Source organism: Heloderma suspectum, chromosome 1 (assembly GCF_057233095.1).
Source record: "Heloderma suspectum isolate Gila_16-S chromosome 1, 16-S_ref, whole genome shotgun sequence".
NCBI classification, from domain to species: Eukaryota; Metazoa; Chordata; class Lepidosauria; order Squamata; family Helodermatidae; genus Heloderma; species Heloderma suspectum.
This window is the reverse complement of record NC_139458.1, coordinates 47,566,487-47,588,944: the sequence shown is the minus strand read 5'-3', so window position 1 is coordinate 47,588,944 and position 22,458 is coordinate 47,566,487. Positions and strand designations below refer to the sequence as shown.

At 46.9% G+C, this 22,458-nt stretch overlaps 1 protein-coding gene across 1 annotated transcript in view; it reads left to right on the top strand.

Moving 5' to 3' along the window:
- TMEM63C (transmembrane protein 63C) overlaps positions 1 to 22,458 on the top strand; it is a 53,907-nt gene extending 31,449 nt beyond the window's left edge. Inside the window, exons 13-23 of the mRNA XM_084841763.1 lie at positions 371 to 493; positions 3,237 to 3,390; positions 4,707 to 4,813; positions 5,441 to 5,527; positions 8,449 to 8,514; positions 9,218 to 9,380; positions 10,256 to 10,361; positions 12,568 to 12,735; positions 14,348 to 14,463; positions 15,828 to 15,899; positions 16,175 to 22,458. Of these exons, the coding sequence (XP_084697889.1) occupies positions 371 to 493; positions 3,237 to 3,390; positions 4,707 to 4,813; positions 5,441 to 5,527; positions 8,449 to 8,514; positions 9,218 to 9,380; positions 10,256 to 10,361; positions 12,568 to 12,735; positions 14,348 to 14,463; positions 15,828 to 15,899; positions 16,175 to 16,387 (1,375 nt within the window). The 3' untranslated portion in view covers positions 16,388 to 22,458. The remainder of the gene's footprint in view (positions 1 to 370; positions 494 to 3,236; positions 3,391 to 4,706; positions 4,814 to 5,440; positions 5,528 to 8,448; positions 8,515 to 9,217; positions 9,381 to 10,255; positions 10,362 to 12,567; positions 12,736 to 14,347; positions 14,464 to 15,827; positions 15,900 to 16,174) is intronic.

Genomic DNA, 22,458 nt, shown 5'->3' with positions numbered 1-22,458 from the left:
TCTAACCTGTGCTGTATTTGGGATGAGAAAGGAGTTCTCTCCCCAGGGAGATTGTGGGGATGGAATTACCTTCTCTTTTAATAGTTGGCTTTAGCTATGTGTCTTGTAGCATTAAATTGTTTTGTGAATTAGGCAGACCCCTGTGGCATGGGTTACCCTGTGCACAATCAGCACTGTATCTCTGGAACACCTGAATCTATAGAGGGGTGCTAATGTGTTGGGTCCCTGTGGATTAGTGCATAGACAGCCCTGTCTTAAAATAGGGAGCTAGATAAGATGATCTGCAAATCCCCTTCCAGCACAATGATTCTTTATCGGAGTGGAACTGAGCCACCGAGCTCCAATGGTTGCCTCTTCTTCTCTTCCCCAGTATTTTGAAAGATTACAGCCGCATCCGCTGTCGCAAGCATCCACAACAGTCATCCGTTACCACAGTGGTGAAATCCTATTGCTGGGGGGTCCGCTATGCCCCTGCCCCCAACGACATCATCTGGTAAATCCTCCTGCTTTTGCTACCTTGGTTTTCAGGGAGCATCAAGGCAAGGTGCAGCTTCTGTTGTTAACATAAGAGCTCTGTGGTGTAGTGGTTAGAGTGGTGGATCCGGGCTTGGGAGATCCAGGCTCTATTCCCCACTCGGCCATGAAGCTCACTGGGTGACTTTGGGCCAGTCATTGACTCTCAGCCTAACCTACCTCACAGGGTTGTTGTGAGGATAAAATGGGGAGGAGGATGTAAGCTGCTTTGGGTTCCTCGCAAAAGGCAAAAAGGCAGGATATACATGTAATAATACATTTAAAATATTTAGGTATTTCAGATGTTGTAAATCTATCACATACCCTAGGCAGTGACCCTAGGCAAGGGAAAGAGAAATGAAATGTCTCGCTTTGGGCATTGATTTCCTAGTGTTGGTGAGTCCAGGGTGTGTTTGGCCATTCTGGTGTTTCATAGAGAGACTATATCTGCAGCTGCAATAATCAGAAGTTAATTTTCAGGGATGCCATATTGCCCTGCCATTTTAGGGACCCATTCAGGATACATTTTATTAATTTATTTTGAAATTTTCTGTGCCACCCTTCATTAAAAACTCTCAGGGCAGTGTACAATAAAAACAGTTCCGGGGGGCGGGGGGGGGGGGGGACACTAGAAAGATAAAATAGTACTTAAAACAAACAGGTAACATTCAGGTTCATGGTGAAAACCAAGGTGAATTGTATCAAGGTGAATCACAGTACATGCTGAAATGCCCAGGGTCATACTCCTTCCTTACCTAATGCAGTTAGTGAAAGAAAGTCATCTGAGCAATCTACACCTACTAGTCCAGTGCAGTGACTGTGCCGTGAAAGGGTGCCTCCTCGTTCGTTGAAAGACTGTGATAGTTAAGGGGGGAGGAATGTTATGTATTCGGCCAGGTGTGGGGGGGGGGCGCGGTGTAGTGTGGTTTAGTTATTGTTTGAACCTTGGCAGCTCCTGTAGAGTTGGGAGTAGCAGCAGTGGGTGGAGCTTCTGCTAAGTTCTGCAGTTCTGTGTGTGATAAATACAGGACAGTTGTGTTGAGGCCTGCTGAGTCTTACAGTCATTCCCTCTACCTATGCAACAAATATGTAATGAAATGCTCAGGCAACTAAGAAGGTCTTTGCTTGTTGCTGAAACAGCACCAAAGTGAGCCGCTGTGGCACAGGTGGGGAATCTCAGGCCTGGGAGCCAAATCCGGCCCTCCTGGGGTCATAATCTGGCCCTCCGGTGTTCCCAGATGGCCACACCCTTTCCCCCCCCACCCATTGTTTGGTGGTTCCCCAGCTCTTGTGCAGTTCGACCCACCCATTCTAAAAGGCTGAAATGCCTCCCCTAAGGCTTAGTTGCTGGCAGAAACAGCTTCAAGCTGACTTATTCTGGTGTTTCTGGACCCGCCTCCTTTGCCTTGGGCCTCGCCCACCACTGGAATGTGGCCCCCAAGAACTTCTCTGAAATTCAGTTCAGCTCTGAGGCTGAAAGAGGTTCCCCACCCCTGCTCTGTGAGGAGGGCATTCCACAGTTAGGGTGCTGTGACTGAAAAAGACTTCACGCCCTGCCGAACCTCAGGCAGTGGTGGGGACCTCAGGCAGTGGTGGGGCGTAGAGGAGCGCCTTGGATGATGACCGCAGAGTTTGGACATGCTTGTGAGATAGGAGGCAGCCCTTTAATGAACCGTTCCTCAAAGAAGAATGAAGTAAGGCCATAGCGCCATCTGCTGACTATGGTGAATTCACTTCAACTGAAGACGCAGTGGTTTATTGGTGATATAGAAAAGGATGTGGAAGATACATAAGGTGCTGCTGACAGGGTCATACTTGCTTCTAGAAGGACCTCCTAGCAAACAGATCTGGTTGAAGTGAGTATTCCTCTGAAGACGCTTCCTGATGTCTGTGTAGCAATAATAGGGTTGGATCCAACATCTTCCTTCTGTGGATGGAAGGGTTCCTTCTGCCCATAGAAGTCCTCCTATAGACTTCTAAGTGGAGTATTTCTGCTGGCTTAACAGGGGAAGTGGTGATCTTCATCAGTTCCCCATTTCCCCTACATTCCCGTATACTCCTACCTGAAACTTTGCTCCGGAGGATTGAGGGACCCTTCAGAAGCTTGTGGGGTGGCACTAGGAGCTGCAGAAAGAGGAGGGAATTGGCAGATATGCCCCCCTTCTCCCAGTGGGATCATTCTGAGCAAAATCCCACTCAGGGAATGCTCCCGCCAGTGTGAAACAATTTGGATCCAACCCATAGTGCTGTTATGGATTTGACATGTCTACACGCAGGCACTCTGGGCATCCACAAAGCAGGTGATCCTCAAGCCAGTTTTTATCTTTTCAAACCCCAACAGATGCAAAATTCTGCAGATGGCATCTAGTTCCAGCATTTTGTGAAAGACTATAACTCTTGTCCTCGTGCATCGTAGATTTTAGCTGGATATTGTATTTTTAAGAGAAGTCCTAAACCTCAAAGTTGGGGGGCGGGTATTTTGAGGTGTGATCTCTCTAACCCAGTCTTCCCCCAACTAGCGCCCTCCAGATGTTTTGTATAAATCCCATCTTCCTTGCCCACTGGCCATACAGGCTGGGCCTGATGCACAAAACATCTGGAGGGCACCAAGTTGGGGGAACCCTGCTCTAACCTATTGGTAGAGGACGCTGCTGCCTTCCCTTCCCTGCACTCCATGAAGGAATGGTTCCTTCCCTTCTCTGCACATGCTTTCTTTCTCATAGGGAGAATTTATCTGTCTGTGGTACTTCATGGTGGGTCCGATTTATCCTGCTGAACATCTGCCTCTTCCTCCTCCTCTTCTTCCTCACTACGCCTGCCATCATTGTCAACACCATGGACATGTTCAACGTGACGCGGCCCGTGGAGACCCTCAAGGTGCATCCCTCCTCCCTACTTGCAGTTCTGCCTTATTGGTGCCAAAGCCCAGATTTGGAGAGGGTAACATCCCACTCCTTGCTTCTCTGGGCTTGCCCATTCCATGCTCATCCCTACCATGAAGGGAAGCACACCTGTCAATGCCATGAGCCGGGAGTAATCACTCAAGTGAAATGTCTTGCTAATGGAGCCTCAGCACTGCTGTGCACAGGAAAGCTGACTGCTGTGTGCTCTGTGTGGTACTTACCATCTTCATCTTTGATCTGCAAATATGTCCCGATACTGAATGGGTTGTAGCACTGAAGGAGGAATGGTCTGGGTGATCCTCTAATGTACAGACACCAAGGGGCTGTTCACACAACATGCTAACCCACACTCAGTGGTTGAGTGTGGGTGGTTTTGAACCGTGGGTGGTTTGTTGAACTGTGGGTTAGCATATTGTCTGAATGCAGCACTTTTTTCACAGGGTGGGTTATCGTGTTGTCTGAACGTAGCCAAGGTGGCTTGTTAACCATGCAGTGTGGCTTGCTAACCACCCTGAACAACTCAACAACAAACCATGGGTTCTCAAAGTGGCTTGTTCAAGAAAAATAAGCCACACTGCATGATTAAAAGCCACCCTGGCTAGGTTCAGACAACACAATAACCCACAGTTCAAACAACCCACAGTTCAAAACAACCCACACTCAACCACTGAGTCTCTGGGTTCACACATCACGCTAACCTACATTGTGTGGGTTGTTTTAAACCTTGGGTTGTTTGTTGAACCACGGGTTAGCATGTTGTCCAAACCCAGGACATTTTCTGCAGTGTGGCTTATTTTTCTCGAACAAGCCACCTTGAGAACTCATGGTTTGTTGTTGGGTTGTTCAGGGTGGTTAACAAGCCACACTGCAGAAAATGTCCTGGGTTTGGACAACATGCTAACCCATGGTTCAATAAACAACTCGTGGTTCAAAACCAGCCGCACTCAACCACTGAGCATGGGTTAGCATGTTGTGTGAACCCAGCCAGTGTGGGGTTTGTGTGAACAGCTCCTGAGAGAGAGAGAGAGAGAGAGAGAGAGAGAGCGCTGTGGAAGAAACCATTCAGCAGCACAGATGTGCTATTCTCACCCTTTGTCTTTGAAGTGGCCTTTATCAAGCCACAGTTACACCCAATGACAGAATTGGCCAGGATGGAGAGGAAGATCCCAGGGCATGTGTTACCAAGCAGAAGAAGGTGCACGCTTTTAATCCTGTTCCCAGTGGGACTGTATGGAGATTGGATTTTCAGAAAAAGTACTGAGCTTATTCCTGCTTTTTGTCATCCCCCAGAACCCGATTGTCACCCAGTTCTTTCCCACACTGCTGCTCTGGGCCTTCTCCGTGTTCCTTCCTTTCATTGTGTATTACTCAGCTTTCTTCGAGTCCCACTGGACAAGGTAACTCTTCTATCCATATACTCCAGCCCTTTTAAAGGGCTTAAAACTGGAAATGCTGCTTCGTCTCCCACTGATGGGCTTCAATTTGGTCACATTAATAGATTTTCAGAGTTTCTTTAGAGATCTACCAATAGATCCTGATCTACCTACTGCCCACCCGTGCTTGGCCATGGCAGCTGATAAAAAAATACCCAAAGAACACAGAGAATCTCTGCATTATTATTGCTATTTTATTGTTATTGTTATTATTTGTAATAAGCAAGTTTGTAACATGGTTATAAAGTTAACCCTGAATCTGGAAAGTTTCCGGGCACATGTCCCAGTGCTTAGAGGTTGGTATGTTTTCTTTCCTTCTGGGTCCCAGTCTATAAATGGATCCCCACAAAACCCATTTTCCTTTACTCTGCAACAAAAAATAACCGCAACCAAAATTCAGCCTGCAAATAAATTCACACAAACATGTTTATTTTGCATATTATATTCCAATATTCTAGTAACCAAATCTGGGCATGTTTTGTTGTAGTTGTATCATTTCAGACATTTTACTGAAGAATTCCAACCTAGCTCCTGTTGTGCTGCTGATCTATCTTTCTTTTTCTGGGATAAATATGTTTTTGTTTCCTGCAGGTCAAATGAAAATCAGATCACAATGCACAAGTGTTACTTCTTCCTGGTATTTATGGTTATCATCCTGCCCTCACTTGGACTGACCAGGTACAGAGGAAATTGCATATGGATCAACTTTGTTTTTTACATGGAGTGGCGGGCGATGGTGGGGGGGGGATGGCTGTGAAGGTTTGAGGCCTACAGAGGCAAAGGGAAAAACAGTCAGGCTTAGAGGCCTGGAGTTTTCTGGTGGGAAGAGGTAACCCTGAGAGGAATAGTTTCATTTCTCCATTTAAGTGTCAGCGTCATTTCTCCACTTAAGTTTCATTTCTTCAGGTTTGAAGCAGTACTTTTGGGTTTGAGGGAGGGGGGTATATAAAGACAGTAAGAGCAGATTCAGGAGACCAGAGTCAGAAGAGGAAGCAGGAAGAAGCAGCCTAGAAGAGTCTAAGGACAGCTAGGGTAAAGGAACTCGTGCTTTGCAACTTTTCTTTTAAGGCTTTTTGTATTATTCAGCTCTATTGTGTAAATACCTTTAGTTGTAATTTGTTTGCTTTAAACCTCCTAGTTAACTGTTGTGGTTAAACCCTGTGTCTAGAGTGTCAGTCACCCCATGTCTACAACCTAAACCCCACGTTACTGGGAAGGGGAAGTTTAAAAGAAGAAGGAAGGTGGGATTCTTAAGGGGGCAAGAAATCCAGGTCATAAGGGAAACCCTGACAGGGGCACAACATAGAATTAAAGAACGGGCTGCCTCTGAGCACATGCTCAGCCCAGGAATTTGTTTCCAGGACCAGAACTTAGCTCATCGTCCTGTCACACAAAAGTCCATTCCTGATCCCCCATTCAGACACACACGTGTGCATAAGCTTTCTTCATCTCAGCAACCTAGTATGGAAGGAAGGAAGGAAAGCAAAACTTTTTGTTGTTGCTGTTATTAGATAATAGAGAGCCACAACCCCTTGCTGATCTACTGCTAATCACTCAGAGATCTGCCCATAGATCCCAGTCTAACTTCTGCCCACGCATGCTATATGCAAGTCATATCCTCCTTTTTAACAGGCCTATCATGGTGCCAATGGGAACCTTTTTCCTAATGCTTGCACTGGGGCGGGGCGGGGGAAATTTGGGGTCAGAACACAGCTGGGGAGCAAAGAAGTAAATATCCCCTCTCTGCATGCCGCATTCTAAGTAAGAATTGCCTGTGTGCCTGTAATTAATTTATCCAAAAACCAAGAGGTAGGTAGCTACATGCTATGCAATAAGCATAATGTATAGCTTGGCACTGTATGCAGGGCTGGCTGCCTCACAGAACACACTGGCATTCATCCCCCCTCCGAGATGGAGCCCAGCAGTTCTTGCATAAATACTCGGCAAGAGTTTAACACCAGGAATGAATTAGCAACTATTGGAACTTTAGGGAGATTTGCACCCAAGTGTGCTCTCCATGTGGTGACTGCAATGAACACACACAACCTAGTGTTTGAAGGTCCTGTTGAGCATAGACTGTCAGAGGCAGGAGCGCAATCACATCAAAGGAAGGTAAACTGAATTATTAGTTTTTGGTACCAATGGAGGTTTTCCCTCTCTTTTTTTAGCCCCTGTGCGTGAGCAGAAGGGGAGTAAATTTAGCCGGGCTGGGGAGCCCATTTGTGGAAAGATTTAAGCCTCCCCTACCCATATACTGTTGTCCAAAAAGGGGGGTAAAAAAGAAAGCAAGGTTCAGCTGCATGCTGCGTATTTAATGTCATGTGTGGTTTTGGCCAAAAGCGTATGTCACCCTGGCATTCTCCAGGAGTGGGCACAATTGGCACACCAGTCTCAGCTGGACAAAGGCACTCCTAGTCATTGCCAAGACCTGAGCATCCAAGGATAGGGCTGGTTTCAGACAAAACCCCAAACTATAAGCCTGTATTTTTAAGGGGAGCACTACCCCATCCAACCCCAGTCCCCAGGTCAGCTCTGCTGACCAAGAGCAGCTCTGTTTTGTCTGGATTCGGTTTCAATTTGTTAGCACCCCTCCAGTCCATTACCATCTCCTTGCAACGGTTCTGTCCTGCTATGACTGGATCAGGCTCAGCATTAGGTTAAACTAAGGGGCAGCTCAAAAGCAAGTCAATAAGCGGGCAGCGGTCAACAGCACAGTTTTACCAGGCAAGAGGAAGAGGAATCCTCCGCAAAGGAGGATTCCTCCAGTGCGGGCATTACAAGTTCAGGACATCAACAGCCTCCCTGGAATGAGGTGGAAGGGAGAGTAAGCGTTGAGTATTTTCCATCTAGTGTTAACCACAAACCCAAATTACCCCTGTGGTTTCATAGAGATGTCAAATAGCATGGGGAACAAGATAGAACCCTGAGGAACACCACAGGCGTCCCCCAGCACCACTTCTGAAGCTGACCCTCCAGGGAGGACTAAAGCCACCATAACACCATGCCCCCAAGTCCCAATCCAACGAGCTGGTCGAGAAGTGGTATCGAAAGAGGCTGAGCAGTCCAGCAGAACTCATCCTGCCCGTTTCCTGGCACAGGTCATCCACCAAGGTGTCTGAAGTTGTCTTGGTACCCTAAAGCTGGATTGAAATAGATCTAGATAGTCCATATTTTTCATCCAGAAATCTCTGGTGGGGAGAGGCCACCACATGCTCAAGCACCTTGCCCAAGAGTGGAAGATTAAAAACCAGCTAGAAGTTCTCCGAAATGATGGGACTAAGGGAAGATTTTTTTCAGTAATGATCTCACCACACCCTCTTTCAGACATGCAGGAACCACCACCCCTTCCTGTAATGAGGCATTTACCACTCCCACCACCCCACTCAGCCAGTCCACCTCTGGCCATCCTTATTAGCCAGGATGTTCAAGGATCGAGTACACATCTAGTTGATCTTACCTTGCCAAGAATCCGGCCCACATCCTCAAACTGAAACATATCCACTTTAATGGGAGACGCTATTCCCATGCATAGCCCTGGACCTATATTGTTTTCTTACGGAATGATACACTTCTGATCTGTTCCTGATCTTCTTCCATAGTTTGGATCTTTTCTTCCGCTGGCTCTTTGACACCCACTTTGTGGATCAGGCAGAGATAAAGTTTCAGTGAGTATCTTTGAACTCCGTGTGCCTGTTTGTGTGGGATGGATCTGCTGGCTGGAGAGTGTTAAGATGTAGTGGAGGTCCCACTCTGCCAGTGCGGGGGCATCTGTCCCAAGGCTACCAGCGGTTAGCCAGTGGAAGACCTGGGAGTAGGGTGACAGGGAAGGGAGCCACTTTGGAACTGCTCTTAATGTTTTGTTAAAACACAAATATCATAACAGAGTAATACTATGATCAGTGTATTTTAACCTTAATTGCAATTTAAAGAAATTTAGCACTTATATTTAATGAAAAATGTCCCGATTTCTAAAAGAATCATTGTATACTGTACATCATATGCCAAAGTTACTAGAAATTTAACATTTTCTGCATAATGTTTACATGTTGTCTTAATGTTTTAGCATGATTTAGCTTAATGTTTTAGTGTGATTTTTATGGTATTCTTGTTTTATTTTGATTTGTTGTACACTGCCTTAGTGACCTCTGTGGAAAGGCATGATGATGATGATAAATGATTCACTGGTTTGACCAATGAGATGGGTGCTTTTTGCTCCCACATTTAGCACATGTATGCATGTGGGATGTTATGTACACAGATGACCTGGATTCTCAACATCAACAAAATTCTGGAAATGCTAGTTGCTACCAGTGTGCTGAGAACTTTTCTCTCTCCTCCCCCCTCCCTCCTTCATCTTTTTCTGGGTAGGTGTGTTTTCCTTCCCGATAATGGTGCTTTCTTTGTCAACTATGTCGTCACCTCCAGCCTGATTGGGACAGCCATGGAGCTGCTACGCATCCCTGGACTCATTGTCTATGCCACGCGGCTCTGCTTTGCCAAGTCTGAACCAGAGCGCCTCCACATCAAGCGGGTTTGGGGTTTTAATATTTCTTCACACAAACATGAATGCATGAAATCCTATCTTAGGACAAAATGGTTGGACTTTGTTGCCTGTGGAATCTCCTGAATCTCTAGGATTCCCTGTTGTTGCATCTTGTCCAGAAGTATTCTGATACCATAAACTATCACAAATGTCCAGATTCGAGGTTGAGTTTCTCCAGAGGTTTATGAGAAGTGCTAATTTAGCTTTATTAGTAGGATGGTATTCCATGTGTCTCAGATGCCTTGAAACATTCTATGAGCATGCACTCTAGAGCTAAATCTCACTTCTTGAGAAGCATATCTTTGTTTTTTGAGAAAGCTGCTTCCCTGTTCATTGTAGCTGTGGAGAAATACTTGAAAATGTGGACAGCAACTTTGGGGAAGAATTCCACAGATCAGAGGGTGGGGATTCTTGCGGAGCAGGAGACTCGTGAGATTCTGTTTGGCCCAGAACAGACAATACTTAACTATGGTTTGTTGCCTTAACCCTGGTTAATATCTCAAACATACAGTGAAACCATGTTGTAGCTTGCAGAAGCCATGTCTCCCGAATCATCAGAAAGATGTGCTTGCCACTTTTCAGGCAAGAGGGGCTAGAGAAGCAGGGAAGCTTCCTTAACTGTGGTTCTCGCTCAGTGCAGACATTAAGCTTAACCCTGGTTAATGCAAACCATAGTTTGCAACCCACTTTGAACCATGGTTTTGCATTCTGATTTGTGGCCAATCCTTAACCACGATTTAGGTACTTGGATGTAAAAACGTAATTCTGGTTAAGGAAAATAATCATACGGTGTTGCGTCTTTTAACTCGCCTCGTAATGAAGTTGAAGACAACAGGATAAATGTGCGATTGTGTTTTCCTCAGAGCCAAGCTTATGAGTTCCAATTTGGATTGGAGTATGCCTGGACCTGCTGCATATTTGCTGTTGTCATGACCTATAGCATCACCTGCCCCATTATTGTCCCCTTTGGTAAGTATATATGCCAGTGCCCAAACGTCCTTGTCTTCATCATAAGCCATCTTTATAGGCTCTTGACCCTAGCCCACTACCACCTAAGGAGGCACTGCAGGAATAGGCGAACAATGAAGCCCCCCCCCCCCAGCAATTGCCACTGTGGACTGAGCCTTCCAGACCCCATCCTCTTAATGGACCTCTTAATTAATCCCTCTTAATGGGCCCATTTCTGTAAGTGTAGAAGCAAGGTCTTTGTGAGTCACATAGATCTATTCATCTGGCAAAATAGAAAAGCAGCTCAATGTAGATCATTCTAGTCACTTGGGATAGATAGTAGCCTAGTCAAATCATATGGTCTATGGGCCGATGTAGATAGGAGTGCTGAGGAGGGCTGCTGCTGGATTTGAGCTAATGTGGATTCAGGGGGAAAACTGAGCTTATATCACCATGTAACACAATTAAAGGCAGCATTATCAAAATCCGCATGGATTCAATCCACTGGACAAGTGCTGTGTTGTTTTCTACATTTAAAATGGCTGAGAGCATTGATGTTTTTATGCGTGTGTATTCAAGGTCGTAGCTTCGAAGCTGCAAGAAGGGCCGTAACTCAGCGGCGGAGCAGATGCTTTGCATGCAGAAGATCCCAGGTTCAATCCCTGGCATCTCCAGGGAGGGCTGGGAAAGGATCCTGTCTGAAATCCTAGAGAGCTGCTGCCAGTCAGTGCACGCAGTGCTGAGCTGAGTGGACCAGCAGCCTGACTCGCGTGATCTTTCAGCTACCCAAAAACACACAGATGCCAACGTATGCCAGGATCCCCTGAATTATTAGTGTTCAGTTAAAAAAAACTATGTCTGGACCTCTTATACTTGAAGAGCGATAAGGGGGAAATGTGGAGAGAGTATTCTACGAGCTTGCATGATCCAAATCTGCCTCATCCCTCCAACGTGCCCTTTGACGTGTAGTTTCTTTTTTAAAAAACAGATTGCAGAGTGGAGAGGAAATCCTCTGCCGCAGACTCTTCCCTGCTCCCCAGTAGGCTTGCTCAGTTCAAGAAGGAGTTCCTCTCAGGGGTCTTCCACTTCTCTCTGTTCCTGGGGGGTGGCAGGTGGGATTTAGAAGCTGCAGATTGAAGTCAGGGCTACTTGAAGGAGCAGAGTCAAGGGTGTGTTTGGATGGAAGCTTCACTTTTTCAGTTCTCCAGCTTATCTTTGGATAAATATTAGGAGAGGACAGAGGCCAAACTAGGCTCCAGTGCTAGAAGGTGCCAGTTACAATGCTAGTTGTTCCCTTGGGAAGAGACATGACCATAGGCGGAGGGCCACTTAGTCCAGGAGCTTCTCTGGACTGCTTTGTGCAAGGATGAAACTGAGTGAGACGTTGGATGCATGATTGTATTTCCATATATTTTTAATGGGGGCAGGGTAGCAACCGTGGGAGCTCTGATCTGGATCGACACAGCAGGGGTGGCATGACCCTCCCCCCCCATGCCATTTTCCTGATCACCTCCCCACTGCTCCAGAAGCTGCTATTTCCTTCCTTTCCGGGACACATGGCAGTGTTTCGTGCGGGGGGGAGTTTTTATCAGGAAAACAGCATGGGGAGAAAGAGTTAAGACCCCCCCTCCCCTGCAGCCCCATTTGGTGGGGGCGCACAGATGCTATGATATATTATTTCAACATATTATATTTAATATAATATAATATAATACAATATGTGGAAATGTAGTCATGCATTTATCGTATCATGTAGCTTGGCCTTGATAATCAGCATGGCAAGTGGTTTCGTTCCAGGAGAGCGGGATGCTAATACAAAGGGAGAAGTAGGGAACAGTCATTAAGACATACGAAGCTGCTTCAATGCTGTCCGTTGGTCCATACAGGCCAGTAATGACAGCCGCACTTCAGGATCTTACTGCTGGAGAACCTTCTAACTGGAAATGCCACAGATCTTCCACATCCAAAACATGTGCTCTGTGACTGAACTGTGGTCCCTCCCACTGAAAAATCCAGATTTTGGGGGCATGCAACTCGCATAACCTTGACCCTCGGGTGCCCTGGCTGGGCCTTAATGGAGTAGCAGGCAAAAACATCTTCGCCTACCCTTTCTGCTGCAACATCTCTCTGGGCTTTGGTGTCAGCCCCCTGCCATCCTCTCACCTACTGCTGTCCCCTCTGAGTGGCTGTTCTTTTTGTCCCAACCCCCCGCTCTCTTTGTACACAGGTTTGCTGTATGTGCTGCTGAAGCACATGGTTGACCGCTACAACATCTACTATGTGTACATCCCCACCAAGCTAAACCATCGCATCCACTCGGCAGCCGTAAGCCAGGTCGTGGTGGCTCCCATCCTCTGCATGTTCTGGCTGCTCTTCTTCTCCTTTCTCCGTCTAGGTAGGCAATGGCTCCGTCTACCTTTCCCTGACCTTAGCTTTGTTCCCCTCAGACTAGGGCTTGTTCACATTGATTTAGGCAATGTTGGGCAGCATCCAACCCCTTTGGCCTCAGGAGCACACATACCCAGATTTTTCCCAAAGTTGATTTGTATATCTACTACTTTGAGAATCACAGCAGTTTCTGAACAGGAATAATGCAAGTTTATCACAGCAAGTTCACCTGGTGCCAATTTTCATGCATGGCGAAAACAGTGAACAAATGAAGCACTGCATTTAGAGAGGCCCAAAGCTAATTTACCAGTGTGGCCTTGGTGTGGAACAGGATGGCCGTCGTCCCCTGCATCAAGTACGAGGCAAACTACTGCTGCTGATTACCATTTATATAGCACTTGAAATTAATGGGAATTGCATATGCATAATTCAGTGCAGCAATGCGCCATTTATTTCCTAAATACTTCGCCACAACCCCATGAAATAGGCCGGTGTTGCTCTCAGTTTTACAGGTGGTCAATGGAAGCTGAAAGATAGCAACTTCCTTTGAGACTAGAAAGTCAGAAGCTGGGCGGGCGGGCTCTGGAGAAAGCCGTGCCAGGGGGAGAAAGCGGCAACCAGGCCCACATGCCTGGCTGGAGAGGAGTCCCAGGAGATCACCTGTGCTGCAGGTGATCTCCCAGGACTCCTCTCCTCAGGAACAGTTACCCATCTTTCAGAGCAGCTGCCCAGTCCACTATTTACCCAGAGCTAACAAAGGATGGGAGGCTGCTCCAAACAAATGGTATCCTGGGAGGTTGCTTGCAGTACAGGCAATCTCCTTGGACACCTCCCCAGTCAGTGCCTGGCTCTGAGGAAGGACTCCCTCCAAGCCAGGCAGTGGTGCTGCAGCGGCAGCCGGGGGGCAGACAACAGTGGTGGCAAGGGGGGACATGGTGGCAGCAATGGCAAGGGGGCAGGGGGGACACGGCCGCAGTGCAGGTGTGCTCTCCCAACTCAGGCAGTAGGCGAGTTTCCACCGGCACTGCACTTCACGTGAGGGGTTCTTAGCTGTAAGACAACTATGAGTAGTAGGTAGAGAACTCAATGAAAGCTGGTGCGCTTTGCCTTATGGATAGGGGCCAAATCTGCTTGGCTCACATTTTAATATGAAGCAGTTGAATTCGCACCTCCCAAATGAATAAAACACTGGCATGCAATTATCCGTTGGCATTTGCAATTCTCTGAATTTTGTGATGCAGTAGTTCTCTGCTTAAAAATGCATATACAAATGTGTACATTAGAGAAAATTGCATACCAAAATGTGTGCACTGGGGAAAATGGCTTCCAAACAGGCATATGTTAGGGGAAAGTGCTCGCAAAAAATGCATCTGTTAGGGAACAACGTGTACACAAAAACCTACACATTTTCGTGCACATGAAAATGCCTGCAAATGTTCATGTGGATGTTAAAAAATATTTGGCAAGCTGATGTGGAAATGGGATGGAAGAAACTTGAGTTTGAAAAAATGTGATCATTATAGAAAGTGAAACACAGAAAGTGAAACACTTTCTGTGTTTCTGTGAAACAAGTCCACCCCTTGTTTGCCATGCTGTTTCTCTGTTCATCAATGCTGTAGGCTCCATCCATCCCATCACTATCTTCACTGGTGTAGTCCTTCTCTGCTGCATCCTTTCTTCCTTCTTCAGCCTGTGTCTGAAGAAGCTGCATCCAAGGCAGCCCTCCAGTTACCAGGTAAGAAAAGGCAAAAATATACCCAATTTCCTGTGTGCTGTTTCTTGTATTTTTTTTATGACCAGCTGCCATCTGAGGTGCACAAGCATAGGAGGGCCCAACCTTTTTGGACCCACGGGCACATTTGGGAACTTGAGGAACTGCAGTGGGCACCACCACAAAATGCCCCCCATGGAGGATGTGGTTAGTCACGTAATGGCTGCCGTGGGGGCCTGGCTAGTCAAAAGAGAGTTAAAGAGATGGGTCGGGGAAAGAAATAGTGAAGCTAGAGCCCAGGAGAGAGGAGGAAATAGCAAGGCAAAGGAGTAGAGGGAGAGAAAGAGCAAGGCTAGAGGCTAGAAAAGGAGAGAAAGAAGCTTGTCCTAACATGTTCTGAGGTTTTTATTTAAAATAAAAATTTTGAATGGGGCAGGGAGTTGAGAGCTTTGTGGGCACCCTTGGAGGCCCCTGCGGGCACCACGGCAGCTGCAGGCGTCACGTTGGGGACCCCTGCACTAGGAGGATCCAAATGCTGAAGGCTGGTTCCCCCACTGTTTTTAAGATACAGATGCGCACTGCCTAGATGAGCACATTCCTGAGCCACTTTCAAAATTTTGCCCTGAATACATCTCTGAAATGGATGGATGGATGTGTACATTAATTTTTTGCCTAAAAAAGGGAAACCCAACACTTAACAAAAAGAATGAAAAAAATTGGTGTCTACTTATAAGCCAGATCGCATACAAATGATGCAAAAACCGTAAAGAGTGTAAAAAGAGTTACCTCTCAAAACCCTCCTGAATAATATAGTATAAAAGTTCCAGGTTTGACATGCAGCTTCAGTACAATAAGTGAAACAGTCTTAAGCTGGAAGAATTATATTTGTATTTCTTGAATCCTGATGGGTCCAAAAAAAAAAAAAAAGAATTACGAAGGACTTCAAAAAGTCAATGGGATTACAGTTCATTACAAATATAAAATATCAGCAAGACTTACATGTCTTTGCTACTGTTGGGTCCCCCTTTTTATGGTCCTTTCTGAGGAGTTTGGGAGCACCTGGCTCAAGTTGAAACCATTGTGTTCCCCACAACTACAACTCAACCCACTAATCTCTAACCCAAGGATGGGAAACCTGTGACACTCCAGATGTTGGTGGATCCCAAATCCCATCATCCCCAGCCAGTAACTAAAAAGCTACCTTCGAGTATGCAGTTGGGTTGATCTAGCAGAGTGGGTCTGAATCTCGTCACTTGGTCTTTGCCAAATTGAATCCTATATCGAAGATCCTTTGACAGGATCACTGTTTGAGGATTTACAGTCAGGGCATTCAGTCCTTGTTTTTCTGTCCCTCATCCTACTTTATACTCCTCTCCTTCTGCAAGCAGATGTCTGAACAATCTGAAGGAGCGTTCCATGATACCGAAAGAAGCAGCATCTCTTCAACCCCCAATTCAAACGTAAGTGCATTCTCCATCTGCCTCTAGGACTCCCTCGCTGCTCTTGCAAGCTTGCTTGCAACATCCCAGTGCTTTTACACAGATACCTGTTGAGGGATGCACGCCAGGATTTCTACAGGTTTCTTCACAGGCCAGATGTGATATCGCTTCCATATGGCTGCATGACTTGGAAAGGGGCGGGGGGGAATCAGGATCGAAGGAGGGATCTGGCTTGTCAGCAAAAGAGGTGCAAGCAAAGGGCCTCAGAATTTCACCACCTTGGTTTTGTGTCACAGATGTTTGTGGCCACGGTGCTTCAAGAGCCGGAACTAAGCCTGACTCCAGCAGCATCCCCGGCTCACCAGTCCTATGGCACGATGGGCAGCCGCCTGGAGCAAGCGGAGAACATGGAGGAGGGGGTGCTGCAGAGCTTTGAGACGGAGCTGGAAAGCACAGAGGGCGAATTCAGAACCGGGCCTGTGCTGGACAACCAAACCTGCTATCATTGACCACCTCCTGTCAGAGCAAAGACAGACGAGATAGGAACATTTAGAGTATTAAGCGTGCCAGCGGGTTAATCATGTCCCGAGGCCTCAATTGTTCTGAGCTGCCATATCCGTCCTGCTGCAAGCCAGACTTGGGCAAAGCGCTGGTCTTGCTTAACTAGACCGGAACCGGTCAGGTGGATCCACAATGGGCCCTTCGACGCTGCACATCGCTTAGCCCCATGGCAGCTCAACTCTAGGGCAGAGACAAAACTAATGGGGACGTCCCAAGGAGGCGGTGTTACTTCCATCCTGTGCTCCAGCTCTTTAGCGGCGTGTCCCACATGTTGCCTCTCAGCCTTCTGCTCCAGGGCTACAGACTGCCACGGCCTGGCTCTTCCTGTATCTTCTGGCAAATCCTCTCAGACCTTACTTGCCCCATTTTCTCTCCCTCTCTTTACCCCTATTTTTGCTTTTCCTTTATGTTCTTTTGGGTAACAGGGAAGCATTCCATTAGCATGTGCAGCCTTCTGCTCATGACAGCAAGAGGAAATGACTGGATTTGAATAATGTGATGGCCCACAGTAGCTATAAACTTTTCTATAATCCTTTTGGGAATGAATAGGGAGAGCGGAATGGTGAGTGTCTCCGAAGACACATCCAGGAAGTCCGTGCAGTTCAGTGCACTGTGCCTGTTGCAGAAGCACAGGCCTGTGTGTTTCCTGAATGGCGTAAGGGCCCATGAGGCCTCAGTGTGGAGGTGACAGATCCATAGCTCCCCCAACCCCCATGCCCATTAGCTACTGCTGCAGTTGTTGCTTTTGCCTGACTCCACTGCCTCCGAGAAAAGACTTGCCTTGCCAATTTGGCCCAAGGGACAAGTCTGACTTGTCTCTGTTTTTCTAGGCCTGTGTTTGGCTGATTGTGTGCTTGACAACCAAAAGAATTGCCGTGTTCAGATTTTGCATCGTTTGGGTCCAAATGGGGGAGAGGCTGCTCGTTTCTTTGTTTTTAATAGAGACATCAAAATGGAAACAAGTGGAGCGGGGGAGGAATGTTGAAGCTGAAGCCCAGACTAGACATGACAGTGGTTGAGTTGATTGTGTCAATCCAGATCTGCTGTGATCTTGTAGAAACCAGGAACAGGGACAGACTTTTAGCGTAAAAGAGGCATGGGGGTGAGGAGAGCTAAATCCTCGCTCCACGCCACAAGGTGCAGAGTCTGCAGACTGCAGAAAGCTGAGCTGTGGGAAGCGGGGGAAGCTTCAGTTCACATCACCCACACGCCCTTTTTGCTTCCATAAATTGGACCTCTCTCTACATGTTTGTGGCAGATCAGGTTTAACCACATGGCTGTGCCACAGTCACATCTACTTGGGCACTGGGTTGACAGCTGAGGCTGGATGGAATGGCGGGCAGAGGTACAGCCACTGCCCTGAAGTGACAGTAATCCTTTGTGCACCAGCATGTTTGAGGTCGCCAGCTCCCAGGTTGCGTCATGTCATATGCCCAAATTTGGTGGGACTGACCCATCAGCTCATTAAATCATTAAAATGATAGGTGTAGTTATCAGGATTACGTACGCATGGGAATGACCCCGTTTTGCTTTGAAGCCACCACTGCCGTACAGGGCTTTCACTAGCTAAACTGCATAATAGACTGACCTTTAGATCATGGGTAGACAACCTGGTACTCTCCAGATGTTTTGGGCTACATCTCCCATACTCCTCGACCATTGACCACACAGACTGGGGCTTATGGAAATTGTAGTCCAAAACATCTGGAGGTTCCTAGGTTGCCTACCTCCACGTTAGATTATTATGTCTCATCCACCATGCTGAGCATCTTGTTGAGGCTGCTGGCGTAGAGGTTTCTCTCTTGTGCTGGTATTCTAGAAACTGCCACGGGGTGGTCCTGGACATCTTAGAGATGTCCAGTGCTTCAAGGCAGTTAGCAGGAAGGAGGGATAATCTGCCCACAAATGGAAGATTGCCACCTTCTCCTTCTGACAGCGCTTCTTTACCTTGAATTACTCTGCCTGTCAAGCAAGTGAAACTCTCCTAGCATGCAGGCACTGTGATTGGGAAAGCTCTCTCTAAGCTACTGTGTTTCTTTGCTAGAAAAAGGGTCGTCTTATATATCTGCCTGTCCTGCAACTGTTAAAGGCACAGGAGGAGATCTGCCCAGGGTGTGTGTGTGTGTGTGTGTAAGGAGTGGAAGCCCTATCCACATCTTTGAGGCCTGTTTTGCACAGGACAAATCTGAAAGGCTCTCCATAGCTGTTTGCTTGGCAGAAAAACGCACCCGGGGGAAAGACAGGGGATCATGTGGCCCTTCAGATGTTGCTAGACCTCAGCTTCCATCATCCCTCACACTTGGCCATGCTGACTAGGGATGATGTGAGTTGCAGTCCCACATCTGGAGGGGCATGCATTCCCCGCTCCTGACCTAGAGATTAGAGATAAAGACAAAGATGAATGTATTCTTGAATTGAAACCTAAGACTGCAATCCACAAAGTAGATGCCATTGAAAGCAGTGGGCATCACTCCCAAACCTTCTTGTAAACCAGGGTGTTAGGGGGAGATAGTGAGACATAACCATTTGGGAAGAATCTAACATGCAAGACAGTGTATATGAAGTATCTTCTTAAGCTAAGTGGAGCTGCTGAGTGAGCATACCCACTTCTTCAAATGCAAAGACCCTCGTCCTTCTATTTAGAGAGAGATTTTCCCTTTGCTTCCTGGGTGTTTTTTTGTAGCTAAAGATAATTCAGACACCTTGCTTCAAACAGGAATTTGTAACACAGTGCTGTAACCTGTATGTTCTCATGTACAGGCTGCTTATGGACCACTTAGGGCAGGGATGTAGAACCTGTGGCCCGGGGGCCAAATCTGGCCATCTAGGTTTCCCCAGAGGACCACACCCCAGCCCCTTTCCCCTGACCACCAGTCATTTGGTGGTTTCCCAACTAAATCAGGACCCAATCCTGTGAAAGTCATTGAGGCACACCAGATATTTTCAAATGAGCTGTTCTGCTTTAGTTTCATGCGGGGCGGCCACGGAGGGCTGTTAGCTTTGGATTTATAGCCTGTCCTTTTTGCCATCTGTGTCCCTTTTTTCCATGCTCCTCTCAGCAAGGGGAAAGGCAAAACGGGTGGTGGTGGTAATGTCGGTGGGTGTGGCCACGCCCTTCGACGTCATCTGGCCCAGTGGGGGGCAATCGGCCTGCCACCATAAAGACATTCCCTACCCTGCAGTAAATAATAGGAATGCATACGTTCTGTAATGTGTTCAGAAACCCCAAAGTCCTTTTAAAGTCCTGATTGAATCTCAACCTCTTCTCTATGCAGCACGGTTGCTCCTCCAGCCCCTCATCTCTGGACGTGGAAGAGGCTGCTGTGCTGGGCTTGACATGTCATCATGGAACTAAACGCTACCAACTAAACACGTTGCCTCACCTAATAAAAAAGCAAAGGAGATGTTCTGTTCCACAAAAATAAGAGTTGCATTGCATTTCGGACCAAACGTAGGCCTTTCTCCATGGAAATATATAGAACAATGTACAAAATTTACCTTATAGCCTCTAAACATGTCCTTGCATTCTAAAAATACAGATATACAACATAATTACAACATTAATAAAATGTTCATCAAAACTAAAAAATCTGATGAGAGTGAGACTCAAAGTTCCAAACTGCATTACCGTAATATATATTGAGTGATAGCATATCTCAGGAATAAATAATATTATTCAATGTATGTCATGGTTATGCAGAGTTTGGAACTTCAAACCGCTCAGATTTTTTTATTTTGATAAACAGTTACATTGTTATTACCATAATTATGTTGTATTTACTTATTTTAACATACAGGGGCATATTTAAAGTCTATAATATAAATTTTGTACATTGTTCTATAGATTACCCTGAAGGAAGGGCCTACATGTGGTCCGAAATGCACTGGAATTGTTTATTTTTCTGGACTAAAGCACCCCTTTTGCTTACCCCATTGCCCTTTGGCATCCTTTGTAGGGTTTCCCATTTTTTTGGCCTCATTTAGTAACCTCAGTATTGCAGTAAGTGCAGCTGCCGGTTTTTCAGAGGTAGTTTGCAGTTCTTGTCATGCACCATCATCTAATCAATTGCAGGAGAAATGCCATGTATAAAGTCCCTTCTAAATATTAATCAAAACCAACATGGAAATAATGGAGCGCGAGAGACAGGGAACTGCAGCATGTTTCTGAAAAATATCCAAATTAAATGAAGATATGTGAATCACTTTTTTTGCATTTACTTGCATTTAAATTGGACTATGGATTATAGCAAACAAGCAAAATCACCCATTGTCTTTTATCTTTCTGGCAGCAGGGTGGGAATCATCCAAAGAAGGGGGAAAGAAGCACACAGTTAGAAGAGGAATGGTATTACCTCTTGGTGTTTAAGGTTTCACAGAAGACTGTGAGACTAAATTATTTCTGCAGACTGTGTCTGCACCCTTAACTGATGGCATTTGAACTGTGTTCACCGTACTAGTGATTCTGTCCCAGGAGCCACTAATGGCACTTTTGGTTGTGGCTCCAGAGGAGACAGTGGCAGAGCGTTGGAACCTTGAGTTATACGAGCAAAGAGGGCTGGGGGGGGGGAGAGAGACATAGCTCAGTGGCCGAGCCCCTGCTTTGCATGCAGAAGGTCCGAGGTTCGATCCCCAGCTTCCCCAGGTAGGGCTGGAAATACTCCTGCCTGAAGCCCTGGAGAGCCGCTGCCAGTCAGGGTCGACAATATTGGGCTAGATAGCCCAGTGGTCTGACTCGGTATGAGGCAGCTCCCTATGTCCTTGGAGAGCGCACCACATGCAGAAGGGTGTCATGAAACATAGCGCTTGGTAACAAAGGAGAGCGAACAGAAATAAAGGCAGCACAGCACTCTGGAAGGGGACTGGTGAGCACCCGCCTCCAGAGGCTATGGAGTTCCAGCGCTCCAGATTCGAGGTTGTGTGCCCACTTACCTTTCTTACACCGTTTGGGACTTAACTGCTGTTAGCAATATTTGGTATCACATCATTGCCCGCTATAATACCTGAAAGACGGACGGAAACACACAAGCAAGCTGTGTGATTTCGCCATCCCTCGAACAGGCTTTTGAAAGGCTGGGGTGAACGATAGAGAACTACAGGCCTTGCAACATCCAGTCCCAGCCATGCCGGGGGAGAGGCTCTCCTACTCAGCCAGGTTGCTTTGCATACATAAAGCAACACCTCCTCCAGTGCAGTAGTCCCTTCAGGGCTGAATTAACTGCTAGTCCAGGGCTGCAAAACGCATGCACGCTTACCTGGGGAGTAAGCCTTATTGATCGCAGTGGAACTTACAGCTGCGCGTGCGTAGAGTAGGGCTGCGTGTATATTCTAGAAATAGGCCCCCTGATCAAAACTGGGGTCCTTCTTGTGTAGCATCGTTAACCAGGCATGCCCATGCTACTCTGGGCTGGCCACCTTCAGAATTTCCCACCGGTCAGAAATGGTAGCCTTTTCTCTCTCTCTCTCACAGAGGGGAGCAGCAGCAGCAGCCAGCTTCCTAGATCTGCCAGAACAAGGGGGATTGTATTTTCCATAGCACAGCTACTTTCAGAAATGGGTTGGTGCATATACTTACGTTTACTATGAGAGCAGGTGGGGAACTGCGTCTAGATCCATGAACCACCTCCTTCATCCAGCACCAACGCCATCAGACACACACCCTGGCTTCATCCACCCCATTATTTAGTGCCGTTTCTGGCTGCTTTCAAAGGGTGGCCCAAGTCCAGCGCTGTCAGGTGAGTCAACTGTTCCTTCTGCTCCTGGAGCTCATGAACTGACCTTTGCCTATTCACATATGCTAATGTAGCAAACCTTAAAGCCTCCTTTCTTCGCTGCTTCTATTTCACGGAGGCAAAGTGCCTGTGAGTGGGTATGGTGTCTTTGGGAAGCGCTGGTCTCTTGTCTTTGCCTTGGCTGTTGCCCTGTAGGAATGTGCCAGAGTTCTGTATCTTGTTCTATTTATTGCTATGACCGTGCCTTGAATAAAGTTACTTCACCCAGCTGGCACCTGGGGTTGAGCTGC